A 16185-nucleotide genomic window follows, 5' to 3' on the forward strand; every position below is an offset into this window, starting at 1 on the left:
CATGCACACAATTGAGTCATTTCATGTTTACTATGCAACAGTCAACCAAACACAAGAGTAGCTGTCCACTAGAAAGCGACAGGGCTCTTACAAAAAAGTAAATATTTATTCAATTTATTCTTATCATCATTACTTTTTTTTATTCTGGCAATGTTCAGGGTGGAATTATTTTGGTCATATGTTACATAGTGCAATCACATGCTCCTTGGATAGTCCCATTTTTCTGGGTTGGGAATTCGTTTTTTCCGACGTCAGTGTGTACAAGAGCTTTTAAGATGCAATGTGGAAACGACATGGGCACTACAAGAAGATGTGTTGTTGCCAGAAAGGCAGGAAGTCAGGTGACAGTGTACATGAAGGGAGCAAATTTGTTTTGCCTTTTCATCTTTGGTTAACGTTAGCTAGCTAAAGACTGGCGCTCAAATACTTCCGGCATCTGACTAACTAGCTAACAGCAGTCAATAGCAGTTATAACATGATATGTGATATGCTGCCCCATATTTTTTGGAGTATGAGTTTGACAGGTGTAGAGTGTCAATTCTTACACATTGTACCTTTAATCAACAGTGCATGTCATGATATGAGTCCTCTGCCCACGGTGTGGCCTGTGAAATCCATTCCTCAGAAAGGGCAGTAAGAAGATCTCTACAGGTACCAAGACTTTACTGCGGTTTGGATGCTTCATTTGCGTAGTCTGTGCAAATATAGGCTATGGGTTAAAAGGAAATACTTAAAGGTTACCACTGCTGAGTGAATTTCCACTGATGCCAGCAGTACAACAATGATAAAGCGTAAGCATTTCCATATGTGATTAATTGTGAGTAGGTTTTGTGAAGGAAATGTATACTAATTTAAATTGTTTATTACTCAGGGTGGTTTGATATGCATGTCAAGGGTTAACATATGAACTCACAACCTTACCCTTTCTCTTTTATCTCACTTTTTTACGGAGTCACTTGTTTTGTACATTACAACATTGGACTACAGAATATTTGGAGACATTTCAGCTCCACCCAACAGGGTTAAAGTCCCTCCCCCACAGTACTGTTTAACTGATTAGGTGATAAGCAACAGGTCAGTTCATGTGAGCTTAGAGGCTGTTTAATGTCCAATCGCAGCTGCACGGACTTATAATCAGCTTACTGGAGAAGGTGAGAACAGTCTTTCAGAAATCAACAAGTATTGTTTATTGTCATCAATAAAGAGAGAGAGACCTATTTTTGTGTCTGCGCTGAAAAGAGCCTGTGCTAGAGTTTAAAATGAGAATGTCCTTCACTCTGTTTCATCTACTCATTTGTCTATCTAGTCTATTAAAGAAGTCTAACACTTCTGAATGCTTTAATGTTATTCTGAACATCCATTATTGTTAAATGCTCGTATTAAGAAGATAAGGGGTGGATTATTAACAGTTCTCCTCTTGATATATACAGTTTCTTGTTTTGCTGGTTTACAAAATCAGTTAATTAATGTTTATAATATTTATATAATATTTACTCAGCAAATTATAATAAATTTAAATAATGCCTTTATAGCACATTTCAAAATATTTACAAAGTGCTTTAAAAACAGATTTAAAACACATTTAAAACAAGGACAGTTACTAAAGGAACTAAACTGTCACAAAACATTTTTTAGGGGGGTTTTCAAAAGTGATTTAAAAGACGAGACAAGAGTTTCCCACCCTGATCTCCTCAGGCAGAGCATTATTACAAAGTCTAGAAGCCCTAACTGCAAAGGCTCCATCACCTTTGAGTATAAGTCTGGACCTTGGAACTACCAGGAATGACACGTCCGAAGGTCTCAGGGAGTGGAAAGAGACAGTACAATAAAAGATCTGATAAAGAACTTGGGACAAGGCCTCTCAGGGCTTTGTAAGTAATGAATAATAACTTGAAATCAATGCTGAAAGCAAATTGTAGACTTTGCATTTGTAATGTCTAGAGTATTTGCTGAATTTGTTGTGTTTTATTAGGGAAATAATGATTTTCAAAAAACACCATATTTTTGTCATACTGCACATTACTGCAGTTCTTCTTTTCACCCTGTGTGTTGACTGCTTCGTTTTAGCTATGGAGTGATGCATCTTGTCTCTACATGATCTTTGTTGGGAGTTGTACATGCGCAGTTGCTAGTTAAGGACTACTAGCCAATCAGAGTCAGAGTAGGGCGGGTCGTGGGAAGCCGGTAAACATGGCTTGGGTTCAGCTGTATATCCCCTTACAACAGCTTGGCAACATAGACTGGAGCAAGAGTTTCAGAGAGTTGAGTTATTAATCTGTAACACATGTATCTTTCATCCATAAAGTTTTATCTGAGCGCTGTCTCTACAGCACAGTGACAACTTTATGTCCATTGACTGCAGGCAGGGTAGCTAGTGTTTGGAAGGGAGAGGGGTAGTGTGTGCTGCAGCTCAGCATTTCTCCACTGGTGTTTTTGAGGGCTTGTCAGACTAGGGACAGACTTGGGAAAAGGATGGACTACAAAAACAAAGGAGAGGGAAAAAGCCAAAAAGCATAACACCACCTCTTTAACTTAATTGGAGTTGGTGTGCGTTAACATAAAAGGGGCGTCTTCCGCCATGCAGGCAGAGCTTTTTCACAACGGCGCATTCTCAGTATTTTCTGCAGAAGAATGCACATTGATAGTGTCTGGATATGAGGTATTTAAATACAAATTAATGGCACAATCTAACACCGTGGCAGCCGACAAAGCCAGGGAGGCTTGTTGGCATCGCATGGATTAAATTTGTAATTATATCTTCACAGTGTTCTTATTGTAGGCTAATTCTATATAATGTATTTTATGGGTTCTTCTTTTATGTGTAATATCATTAAGATGTAAAGGTACAACAGCCCATAATGTCCATTGTAATAAAGAAATTGGAGCCAGGGGGGAGGGGGAAAGAATTTCCAAGATCACAGTGGTAGATTTACGAGAAATTAATAATCACAAATCTACAAGTAAAAAATTTGAATATATTCTCTTACATTGTATTTATACATTTATGAGAGAAACTCTCAGAAAAATAGTGGGGGAGTTTTGAAGGAACCACATTGCTTCACTTTGCAAAGCTGCATCGCACACACTCGTCTGCCGTGTATTATGCATGCAGTGGAAAATTATATTAGACTAGAAATAAATGTGAGTTTAGCTCACAATCAATATTGTGCACCTTAGAGACTTTGCCGTGGATTGGGAGTATTCAGAAGAAGAAAAACAGAGTGCAGAATCAGTGCATAGAGTATCCATAGTGCAAAGTTAAAAAGCAGCAGTTATTATTTAAAGTTTTTGCAGTTCTTTGTAGTAAGGTGGCTGGTGCTGGATATGGATTGGTGGGGGATTAGCAGTTTAGACGTTTGGGGCAGGGTGGAGGGAGGGGAAAGTGTTCAGCATCCTTACAGCAAGATGGATGGAACTGTTCCTCAGTCTGGTGGAGCAGGCACGGACGCTCTGGTACCTTCTCCTTTGCGGGCTAGGCTGTAGATGTTCTAGAGGAATGGGAGTGAGGCACAAGTGATCCTTTCTGCTGCACTCACAAAGCGCTGCAGGGATCTCAGTGCAGCTTCCAAACTATACAGTGATGGAGTTGGTCAGGATACTTACGATTGTGCCTCAATACAAGGGGGCCTTGATTGGTACGGGGCAGTTGCTCTCTACAGTTGCAGAGGAAGTAGATGAGCTGTTGGGCTTTCTTCGTGCTTCAAAGCATGAACATAAATTATTGAGGTTGTTTAGCAGAGAGATGTTACTGTCACGGGACTGTGGTCACGATCCCCTGCCACAGGCCCCTTGAGTCTCTGCTTTAGTTTCTGATTCTTTATGTCCCTCCCTGCACAGGTGCTCAGCGATGGTCCGACGTGTGGCAGTAGTTGGAGCAGGCAGTTCTGGTCTGGTCTGTATCAAGAGCTGTGTTGAGGAGGGTCTGGAGCCGGTTTGCTTTGAAAGCAGTGATGACATTGGCGGCCTGTGGAGATTTAAGGTGAGTGGGAGGGGCACTGTTTTAAAGAACATCCAGCAAATTAATGTTGTCACAGGTCAGAATGACAGAAAAGTGGATTATTTTATCAGCTCTGTGTCTTGTTTTCCTTTGTGTCCACAGGAGTCACCTGAGTCAGAGCGATCCAGCATCTATCGCTCCTTGGTGTGCAACACTTCCAAAGAGATTATGTGTTTCAGCGATTTTCCCATGCCTGCTGACTATCCAAACTACATGCACCACTCCCAGCTGCTGCAGTACTTCAGGCTCTATGCTGAGCACTTTGACCTGCTCAGATACATTAATTTCCAGGTTATTCCCATTTCATCGTGCTAGGAGTGTCACTGTCTTTTCTAAACGTTTCTACAACATACTATGTAAAGTCTAAGTTATTTGTGTGTGTGTGTGTGTGTGTGTGTGTGTGTGTGTGTGTGTGTGTGATATGACTGTGGAAATGCTTCAGACCACAGTAAGCAGTGTTACACAAAGGCCGGATTTCTCTCTGTCCGGTCAGTGGGACATTGTGACCATTAACAGGGATGGAGAGGAAGAGAGACACATCTTTGATGCAGTTCTGGTGTGTTCAGGCCATAACACTCATCCGGCCTTACCCCTGTCAGACTTTCCAGGTCGGTAAACAAATAGATATATTACGGAATTTGATGACGGAGTAAAGTGGGTTGATTTACTTTACATCGGCACATTCTCGCAAGGAACTCTTATTTTCCCTTGATTTGTTACATCATCTGTATCTCTCCAGGATATGAGATGTTTTCTGGCAAGTGTTTTCACAGCTGGGAATATAAAGATGCAGACACCTGTCGAGGAAAGAGGGTGGTGGTGGTTGGCATTGGCAATACTGGAGGAGACATTGCAGTGGAAATTAGTAGATCTGCAGAGAAGGTAAGACGAGAGAAGAAGCTTCATTGTTGTTTGGCAGAGAACCAGGGGACCTGAGACAGATGACAGAATTGTGTGCTTTCAACCAATCCATTCATTTATGCATCATCGATTAGTTATTAGGGTCGACGTGGGGTGCCGTCCAAATTCGATGATTTGCCATGAAACAGGAAGTTGTAACTTCAGTGTACATGCTCACATCTTCACCAAACTTTCCATGTTTGATTAGAGTCCCGCCCTGAACATATCTACATGCAAATGTTCACTAATTGGCACAGCACCACCTCCTGGCAACAGAAAGTGACTACTTTTATGCTGTGATGAACCACTTCGCTATATCTGCTTCAAAACTAACTCAGAAAAATGTCTGTGAAGATTCTCAGTCATCCAGGTCATAGTTATCCAACAAAGGTAAAGTCAACGGCAACTGGACTTGGTTGAAGATACTGGAAGATGTTTCGTCCCTCATCCAAGGGACTTCTTCAGTTCGGAACTGATATCTCAGAAAACCCTTAACGTATTGGTGATGTCATGTTGCAAAGCGTGAGTTTTCCTTCAGCAGCGTATCCGTGGCGTGGCGGCAATGTTCCATGCTTTGCCATGAAACAGGAAGTAATTGTAACTTTACTGTGCATGCTCAAATCTGTACCAAACTTTTCATGCTTGATAACTGTCCCGCACCGAGCACATCTACATGCCAATATACAGTTATAGTTGTAGCGCGATCTACTGGCAACAGGAAGTAAGCCGTGTGTGACACTAATCATGCGTTTTTAAATAACATTTTTCACGATGTGTTCCACACTTGACGTACTGGGACATAACATAGACCAGTGGTTCTCAAAGAGGGGGTTCCAGGGGTTCCCCATAAGGAACATAGTGACCGAACGTATGAATTTTTTGTTCATGGATTTCATACACTTTCTGGAATAAAACGTCCAAAAGCCAAAATCCTATGAGATGGGCGGTCCTGGGACAAAATCTTATCAAATGGGGCTCCGTGGTCTAATTTCAGAACGACTGACACACAGTAGTGCCACATGGGCGACAAAGGAAGTGATGTTTAAGTCCTCTGAGCAGCGTCCGAAACACGTGACTTTTGAAGGACTCCCTGACTCGCTACACGTGCGAGGACCCGCCCAATGCTTCTTGCAGCTTGCATTGCACTTAAACAAATGTAAAATTAGTAATCTTTCTGATTTGACTTGATTCTGTACATCAGCAAGGTTTCTTTAGAAAAAAGTTGCTGACATGACATATTACACGATATTATTTGTGTTTGTTCACAAGCATATCACACCAACAGAATATGTCCTAATAATATGATATATGATACATAGTATTCACGGTCAGCCTACTTACTCTCTCTGATAGACATTTCTCAGTACGCGACAGGGAGGCTGGGTGATTGGCAGGATGTCCAGTAACGGTCTTCCCCTGGACCTGACAGTTATCACCAGGTTCAACAACATCCTCACACTGCTTCTTCCCAAGACTCTGGTCAACTGGGCAGTAGAGAGAGCAGTGAACCAAAAATGTGACCACACACTGTATGGCCTGAAGCCCAGATACAGGTGACACATTTTGATCTGGATGATGTCTGTTCTTCTTAAAGCTCCTATTAAATTTTCTCTTTTATACAGTAATCATATGTAAATGATCAGGTGGGTAGCACAGTGAACACTGTCAACTTAAGCTTCACTACAGTAAATGCTCTCTGTATGAAATGTACATTTTGTCTCCCATCTTTATATTGAATTTTCTGCATGGGTTTCCTCCAACCCAGTCTCTTCAATTTGCATTTAACCAAGACTAATAGCCTACAGCCATGTTTGCAGCTCTGTGAGGTTAGCTAGGCACAGCAATGTTCTGGGTTTGAGCTAAATGCTAATGTCAGCATTGCAACATGCTGATGTTTAGCAGGTATAATGTTCACCATATTAGTTTAGCGAAAAGCAAACATTTGCTATTTAGCCCTAAACCCAGTACAGGTGGTGTTTGATGAGAAGTTAGAGGATTAACAAAATCATTATAAGAATCAAAATATGTACAATATTTCATGACAATCCATCAGTAGTTACAGAGATATTTCAGTCTGGTACAACGTGTTGGAGTGACTGATCGACAGACCAATATCGCTATCTTTGCCATACTGAGCCACACCACTTGCATCGCTAAAAACATTGCTGATGTCAACAAGCTGCGTCCTGCACTAAAAAACAACACAGACTTGGCTTTCCTGTGTTACTTCATTGTTAAACTTTTACATATAAATGAACAACAGTTACATTCAAGATCTTGTAAAATGAGTTCACACAAAGCTTATTAAGCCTTTCACTCTGTATTTCACAGTATACCTAAGTTTTTAAATCCAGTGTCTGTGGCGGCATTACCGTGCTCGCAGATCGGTAGTGATGTGTTCAACATCAAGCAGCAATGATTAGTTTGCCAAAGCTGAAGGGGGAAAACAACCATAACAACAGCGTAGGCTACAGCAAAGTGGATTTCAGCAGAAAAATCTGAGAAGTGTCCAAGAAAAGTTTCTGATGATAAAAAAGAAACTTTGCTTTCAGAGGACTGATTACAGTCAAATAAAAGAAAGCAATCGATGGCAAAGCTTTTCCTTGTTGGACAACACTGAGAGAAGAGAAGGGATTGAGGGCAGACGCAGATTTTGCATTGCTGCTCTTGGACAGATTTGTAAAATATCAGGCAGTAGGCAATGTAGCTATTACATTTACTCTGTCTAAATCATGGTTCTGTATATTTGTAACCACTTCTGGACACAATCGTGGGGCGAGCTCAGCTGTCGGCATACATCATGAGTATACATCGGCAGTGAGAGATAAACATTCCGTACTGCAGATTTAAAAGAACTGTCAATAAACTTAGGGATAGAGTTGGCTCTCACCCTGTGTTAGTCCTTTTTAGTGGGAATAGTAGGTGAGCAAAGACAACATTTAATCAGTATAAATCATGTTGAGAACGGCTGTAGATTCTGCTGGGCAATAGGTTCTGTGCAGTTATAATCAAATTACGTTAGTACAAGACAATTTGCTAAACAATGGTTTAATTTTGAATGTGACAATCTTTCTACCAAGTTAAGTTTGGTTAACTCCTATAATTTCATTTCTTTCCCAGACCTTTGGAAAGAAGACCTACGATCAATGATGACCTTCCTGGTCGAATCCTTCAGGGAGCGGTAGTAATAAAACCCAATCTGAAAGGCTTTGAGGCCTCTGGAGTTGTATTCGAAGATGGCACTGTGGAGGAAAACATTGACGCTGTGGTCTTCTGTACAGGTTATAATGTAAACCTTCCATTCCTGCCTCCTGTGCTATTTGAGGGGCCTGACAGGGAGTTGACATTGTACAAGTAAGTATGTGATGGCAAGAGTTTTGTGTAGGGCTGATAATGTTTATATAATGACGATAGATTGAAACTCCACATCACCAAATTACGCCCTGTTTACACCTGGCATTAACATCTTGGGTGATACAATCACAAGTGGACAACCAGGGCTGAACTGGGGAAAAAAAAATCGTCCCTGGCATTTTTGGCCCAGGCAGCCCACCAAATTCGGTCGGACACTTCCCACCAATACACCATCCTTCCATTTAAGGGTTCAGATTAGAGGCCATTATTAGCCCATGAGACGTAACATTGCACAAGATTGAGGCCATGACAACAAGACAAGAATATATATTAATAGGCCTACTATTTAGAAAAAAAATTTATTGCTGAAATATAGGGGGGTCTGGGTGTCCTCCCCCAGAAGATTTTGAGCATTAAACACTTGATTTCCTGCATTCTGGGAATATTTTCTGCACCAGGGAAGCACAAAATTCAGGTGGCAGGTGACAATTCAGAATATAAAAATAGAATAGAATATAATTCAGTAATCAAAAGCTTATTATTGTTTTTAGCTTAAGTTACTTTTTTTGAACAACACAGTTTTCTTCTATATTTACATTGCATTGCAGGCTTACTGTGCCAATAAACATTTCTTAGTGCAAGCTATTTTTCAGAACATTTTTAACAAATGCTTTCAAAAAGTAAGAAACAGAGAACAGAGGAGGTGGGAGATAATAAGAGATGTGATTGGACCAGTGTCAGTATAGAAAATTACCCAATGGGCCGCTGCCTTATGGGCCAATCGTTGGCCCATTTTTAAACAAAAAACAGTTATGGCTCAGGAGGTAGAGCAGGTTGCCCGTTAATTGAAAGTTTGACAGTTCAATCCCCGGCTCCTCCAGGCTGCATGTCAAAGTGTCTTTTGGAAAGATACTGAACCCCGAATTGCCCCTGGTGGCTGTTCCACTAGTGTGTGTGAACGTTAGTTTCTGTTTGAGCACTAAAGCTTGATTTATACTCCTGCGTGCCTACGCCGTAGGCTATGCACATAGCCATGCATTTATACTTGTGCGTTGGTGTCCCCGTCATTCTGCGATTACACCCCCAAACGCTTGTACTCAGTAGCGCTACAGCGTCCACTGTGTTGACCAGCCGAGCAGGCTAACTTCCAGTTTAGCCCTCCGCTAACGTGAAGGGGGGTAAAACTGTATCCGTGCTGCTGGTATAGTCGTTTCAAATGTTATCAACCGAATAGATCACATTCTGATAGTGAAACGAGTCATTTCACTCGGGTTGTGGTGGTCAAATATATTGATCCACCGTGTTACAGCTGCCGTTTTGGCCACTAGTAAAAGTTACTTAAAAGCACGGGCACTTATTGTCGGCTCGGAGGCATTGCGAAGCCTCGACTTTTAGTTACATTTTTGAGGAGGTGCACATAAGGTTAGGGTAGGGGGCTACGCAGAGGCTATGCCATCGATTTGTTGCAGAAGTATAAATTGCACTTTAGGCTCAGTGTGTGAATGGTCAAAGTGATGTAGTGTAAAAGCGCGGTCAACTAGAAAGACTAGAAAGGCGCTATACAAATACGGACCATTTACATTTTAAATACATCATTGACATTACACCGGCCCCAAAGGTGCGTTGGCCCACCAGGCATTTACCCAGTATGCCAGATTACCTGTCCAGCCCTGTGGACAACTCTACACAGTACAAGTGTAAATGCACCCAATAAAGCATAGAGGACGCATCGAGATCAGATCGCTCAGACCAGTCGGAAGTGATCTGGGTTGCATATCGTCACATTCTTTTAGCACTGTGTATGTGAATGTGTCCTTGGCTACATTGAAGGACCACCTACTCAAGAACCTCTGCATAATTGGATGTAAAGTGCAAAACAACAAGAAGATACCACAACAACAGGCAAAATTGTTTCTCGTGGATGAAATACACACGAAACATGCTGTCTGATGTCCTCCTGACTCAACTTCCAGTGAATTTCCCGTTGGACAGAAGACCAGCTTTACTTTTTGCTAAAGTAACCACTAGCTAGAGTAGTTTTAACTTAACAAGTGAAGCCATATGTCCATCAGGAAACTCTGCAAATCAGTTGAGGCAGAAATACCATACCAGAAAATATTTTCTCCTTAAAATATGACCCAGTTTCACCAAAATCAGTGAATAAAGTTGTAACGTTGTGTTTTTGTACAGTAATAAGTGAGGCCCGACCCCCAGAAACACTCCGCTCAGGCGGTGTTTATAATTTTTCAACCCTAATTCTTGTTAGTTTAGTGGTGATAAACAGTAAATTCAGGTTGAAAACTCTAACGCATTTGGTGTTTGCAAATGGAAATGTATGTGTTTATTAGCGTATAAAGTGGGGAAGTGAGATACGACAAACTGATGTACTTCGAGCTGTCAATCTGTGAGGATGCATGTTAAAGCCAGATGTAAACAGCTTCTTAGAAACTCAGGACTTAATTACTGAGGTTGTAAACATCATATAGCACAATTCTCATGTCAGTACGGTAAGCTAAATAAGTTGCTGGAGCCCAGATTATTTCTTGGCCTGGAGCTATCACTTGTTGGATTCTTGTTGTCACCATTAGATAGGCAACCAGCAGAGCCTTCAGGAAGATAGGATATAGTCAAGCACATTACCTCCTGTAAAACCACAACTTGTTGTTTTTGCATGTTAATAAGTGAGCTTTAGAGGTACTGCTAGCATGGCTGCCAAGGGTCACGCACTGACCATGAGACTCACACACTTTTAGGCCACACCCATATTTTCAGTTTTTCCGCATCTTAAAGTGTAAAAGTATGGCTACAATAAGAACCCCACGTTAACCATTAAACGATCACAACAATAAAACCTTAATAAATCAAATCATCAAATACATGTACACTGACAAAAGCAAAACGGTCCAGTGCTTAGCCAAGTACAATGTTAAGCTATGCTATACCTACTTAAGTCGCGTTGTATTACCAGTCTGTAGAGGAAGTCAGTTGGTTTGGTGTGCTACTTGTTCGTGGTGATTCCATTGTACAGGTCGCTTTGTTCTTCGTTGTCCTCACAAAGTTAGACCCTGGCTCAGTTTCATACAAGGTTCAGTTTATGTTACACAAATTAAATCATCTGTGGAGTCCCAGTGGTCCCAACACCTCGATACCCTGGACAGGCCTCCAGATTTAGGCAATGATGTCAGCAACAATGCTGATCAACCATACTTATTCATCATTGACCATGAATATTGACTAGGCTTTTAATCTATACATGCCTTAAAATTGTGATTGTGTCAATTTGGCTGCTGAACTTGGACTTTGGACTTGGAACTTTTTCACTTTGCAAATCTAAAAAAAAAAGAAAGAGAACTCAATAAAGGAGAGGGAAAAGCCAAAAAGCATAATACCACCTCTATAAATCTTCTCATCTGACTCTCCGCCAGAAAGGTATTTCCCTTAATGTCAAATTATTCCTTTAATAGTTTTATTGAAATTCCTTTTTACAAAATATTTGACAAATAAATGTGTAATTTCCGTTTTTATTAATAGCTTGAATACAAAATTATATTAAAAATAATATTTTATGAAGTTTTTCAATCACAATGGCTTATAATGAGAAGTCTAGCACAGAAGGGCTGATAACCATTAAAAAATAGTGCATGTATATATTTTGCTTCTCTAGATCTTAATTATGTTATAATATGTATGTATATATTTCATTTCATGGATCACCTTATAGTTTTTTCCAAAATTTCAGGAGATTGTTTCCTCCGTCTCTATCACAACCCACACTGGCCGTCTTGGGTCTTTTACAGCAAAAAGGACCATTCATGCCCATTGTGGAAATGCAGACGCGGTGGGCTGTAAAGGTCTTTGCAGGTAAACAATTTCAAGTTTTAAATGGACACACAGACACACGATTCAGAAGCAAAATGTTAGTTGGTGTGTTTTATCTTTAAGGTTTGAGCCATCTACCATCTAAGGAGAAAATGCTGGAGGTCATTGAGTCTGAGAGGAAGAGAAACATGAAAAGGTAGACTTCAGACTGATGTCCTTTAGATACAGGCAGATCATTCATGCTCTTCCTGTAGAAAGCAAACTTTCAGTTAAAATGTCTTGCTAATAATGACACTAAAGAATCCACTCCTTATTTTTGTTTTCTCAGCTACTGCTGCCCACGACAGGCGGCTCGCCTGGTAGATTACATCCCTTACCTGGATTTCATGGCTGATGAGGTCAGTTCTGTTCAGTTAAATATAAAATTGTGTTATCATTTGCAAATTTTGTGTAAGACACAAGCACCATGATAGACTTCCAATCACAGGTAGGCGTTCGACCAAACTTCCTAAGACTACTCCTGAGAGATCCTGTGCTCTGGGTGAAGGTCTTCTTTGGTCCCTGTACGCCATATCAGTATCGTCTCACTGGGCCAGGACAGTGGGCCGGAGCCCGTCATGCTATCCTCACTCAGTGGGAGCGGGTGGCTCAGCCTTTCAGAACCAGAGTGGTCCCAGAACAGGGAAGCAGGTCATGGGTCCTTTTTTCTCCCCAGCTGCTCACATATGGAGGAATTGTGATTGTGGCTGTGCTGCTGTCTAAAAATGCTGCAAAAATTATTCCAGTCTTGCAGGGTGCAGGTCAGATTCTGGACAGGTGCAAGATTTTCATGAGGGACTACTGACAGTTTCAGAGTCACCTGCTCACTACAATGCAGCATGTAGAAAATCCAGAATTGAGGATAACTGATGAAGAAAGAACATGTGTCCAAGAATTTAAAATTCCAAGGGGAAAGAAAACATGGTTTTATACTCTGAACAGAGAGGTTTAGACATAATGAGAGCTTTCATAAATTATCTGAGTTAAAGGAAATAAAACTTTTTGGAAAACAGTTGTTTTATACACAAAGTGAAGCGTGTAACTATACCCACTGGGGGTGGAAGGGGCTGTAGACTGAAGAACCAAAGCCTGCATTGACACCAGAGCAACCAAAGCCTGTTGTGATACTCCAAGGGTCAAAGTCTGCTGTGACTCCTGAACAACAACCCACCATGACAACCGAACTATAGCAAGGTGCTGCTGTGAAAACCAGTGACCAGATGGAGAGCTACCTTGAGAAGACCTAACAAGGTGTGATTCAGATCCCTGAGCTTGAGCTTCATTGGCTTGTGGGCGAGAAGGAGAAGATATCTACACTGGTAAAAGAAATGGTGGCCTTGCTCAATGAGAGAGCAGTTGAAACAACTGCTCAACAATCAAAGGGCAGCGGCAAACCATGAGTTGGGGGTCCTCCTGGTTGAGCTTTCTAAAAAACCAAAGCTTGCTGTGACACCTGGGGAACCAAATCCTGCTAGGACACTCGGAGAACGAAAGCCTGAAACAACTGCTCAAAAATCAGAGGGCAGAGGAAAACCATGAATTGGTGTCCTCCTGGTTGAGCTTTCTAAAAACAAGAAGACAGAAAGGGATGCTATCCTTAGAAGTGAAAAGCTAGAGGAAGTTCTCGAAAATGAAAATGATTGAGAAGACACTTGAGGAGAAGGAGGGAGAGAGAAAAAAATCAGATGGGTGAGGTCCAGAAAAAGCCGAAGAAAAGATCTATGAGGAAAAGATTCCTCCTGGTCGGACCCCTACTCCATCTGACCTCTGACCTCCTCTGCCACACCCTTTAAACCTGCACCGAAGAATGTATATCTTTCTCTAAACCAATCTACATTTATCACAGTCTGAATCATACAGAATCCTTCAGGTAAAGTTTGAATAAATGAATGAATGTGAATGAAACATTTGATGGTCAGTGCAAATACTGCCCACTAAACTTGGGCAAACACGATCAGTTTTCTGTGGATTCTGGGAATTGAACCTGGCTTTTACACTTGAAGTGTTCATGTCACCCTGCACGTAGGTCTACACACACCGTTTGGCTGAAGAGTCTTCATGAAAGCACTCCCCTGACTGCTGTGAAACTAGGGACCGTGTTTTTGACCTATAGGTCTAAACTTTAACACTATATGATAAGTAAATTAAGTAGTAACAATCAATGTCATATTTTATATTGATATTTCTCTTCTCTCACCTGGTTGTTTTGCAATGGTGAGCCACCATAAATTAAACTCATGTCGCCACACTGTTACTAGCCACCCTAACACCTGTTGAAAAAGCTAGCGGTTAGCATACATGCTTATCTGTTCATTCTGTCATGTTTTTTAATGCAAAATATTATTTGAGGTGCAAGTGTTAAAATAAATGTTTTACACCACACATGGCCATCTTTATTTTGGATGCATTTACAATGTCTCGACTAGACTACTGTAATTCTTTGTATGTTGGACGAGATCAGTCATCTCTCCATCAGTTACAGTATGTAGCAGCTTGACTTCTAACCAGAACTGAAAATGCATGAGCACATTACCCCTGTTTTAGCCTCGCTCCACTGGCTTCCCATCCGCTTTAGGATTGATTTTAAGATTTTATTGCTTGTCTTTTTTTTATCAGAACATTTACATGTACACACTCCGGTCAAAGCACATCAGTTCATCCAATCAGATGCTCCCTGATGTCCCCAGATCCAGGTTAAAAACTAAAGGTGTCCGGGCCTTTTCAGTAGCTGCTCCTAATCTTTGGAATTCTTTACCTGTTGAAAAAAAAGAATTGCCCAGACTGCTGGCACTTTCAAATCATTGCTAAAGACCCATCTCTATTCATTGGCCTTCAAACAGAGTTGAGTAGGGACATTTTTGACCTTTTCTACAGTTGTCAAGTATATTTGTTGTGTATTCTGAACCTGGAAAGCACTTTGGTCAAATAGTGTTGTTTTTAAGTGTGCTATATAAATAAACTTGAACTTTGCAAATGCTATATTTACACCTTTGATTTTATGGGGCTAACACTTAGCTGCCACTAGTGGTGCAGTTGTTAGATTGCAACCAGGTATGCACTCGTATGGGTGCTTTATCTCATGAGTGAGCAGAATCCGATCATGAGCTTCAAAGTACTGGAAACTCATGTAAACTCCCACTGCAATGTTACAGTAATATTTTGACTGCTGATATTAGTTTAAACTGTTACTTGACTGCTGGTTGTGATTGTGCTCACCTTTCCTTTTAAAGAAATTATTTGTCACTCTGCTTAATTAGACCCTAGACCTTTAGAGAGGAATCTTAGTACGGGGCGGACTAAACCATTTTGCATTAATTGGAAGGGGTGAGAGGGGCCTCAGATCCTCCACTAAAACATTGCAAACAAAAACAAACCTTTCGTTCCAGGATTTTCAAGGGCCCTCCCCCCATTGGGTCCCTGGGTAATCAGTCCCACTTTCTCCTTCACTTTCACACCCTTGACTGTAGAAAGCAAATGCCGAATCCTGGACATTTTTTATTATTAGCCTCTTTTCCAACGATGGTATCCGCTCAATTCGTCTCGACTCGCCTCTTCTTGAGTCAGTTTTGGCCCGCTGTTTTCCATTTCAAATAGTACCCCTCAATGTAGCTGTCCGTCACAGAGCTCCCACAAAGCAATGTTCAGTGCGACACACACTCACGACCCACACACGCACTAGCTGTCTTGATTTAAGTTAAAAAGTTTCAGCATTACTCAGAATGTAAAGACAGATAAGCAGTACGAAAGTCTTACAGCTGTGTTTTTCTCTGCCGTTGTTGCTGAAGTGTCTGCAGAGCTGACTGTCCGGCCGGCTCGTTAGCTTTCTCCGGTGGCGGTTCGTTTGCTTCCCCAGGAAACACTCACCAAACTCCTCAACTCTGAATTGTTCAAGCACATTTTTGATCCACCAACAATTTTCGTAAAACTGCAAATATTCAAAATCCACACAGTTGATTTCTCACTTCAAAACTTCTCAGAAGTGGATTTAGTGATGAAATAACATATGAAAATTGTAAAATATATATATAACTTCAAATGTCAGACTTCAGACACCATCTCTCTGTATTTATCCAGTT

General features: G+C 41.1%; 1 protein-coding gene across 3 annotated transcripts; it reads left to right on the forward strand.

Moving 5' to 3' along the window:
- The first annotated feature begins 1044 nt into the window (after positions 1-1044).
- LOC119901007 (flavin-containing monooxygenase 5-like) lies at positions 1045-15088 on the forward strand. Of its 3 annotated transcripts, none has more exons than XM_038716397.1 (11): positions 1045-1151; positions 3838-3979; positions 4100-4288; positions 4440-4605; positions 4737-4879; positions 6251-6450; positions 8018-8251; positions 11991-12112; positions 12194-12266; positions 12399-12468; positions 12558-15088. In XM_038716397.1, exons 2-11 carry the CDS (start codon positions 3848-3850, stop codon positions 12912-12914), a joined length of 1686 nt encoding a protein of 561 aa, XP_038572325.1. In that variant the 5' UTR covers positions 1045-1151; positions 3838-3847; the 3' UTR covers positions 12915-15088. The 3 variants fall into 3 exon arrangements, 2 of the variants coding, with proteins under 2 accessions (XP_038572325.1, XP_038572326.1); XM_038716398.1 differs by having other exon boundaries at positions 12544-12676; XR_005444138.1 differs by lacking the exons at positions 12194-12266; positions 12399-12468; positions 12558-15088 and having other exon boundaries at positions 8018-8078; positions 8179-8251.
- The last annotated feature ends 1097 nt before the right edge of the window (positions 15089-16185 follow it).

The sequence above is a fragment of the Micropterus salmoides genome, unplaced genomic scaffold (genome assembly GCF_014851395.1).
Source record: "Micropterus salmoides isolate LMB-PRFRI ecotype aquatic unplaced genomic scaffold, ASM1485139v1 Ms_hic_scaffold_13, whole genome shotgun sequence".
Taxonomy (NCBI): Eukaryota; Metazoa; Chordata; class Actinopteri; order Centrarchiformes; family Centrarchidae; genus Micropterus; species Micropterus salmoides.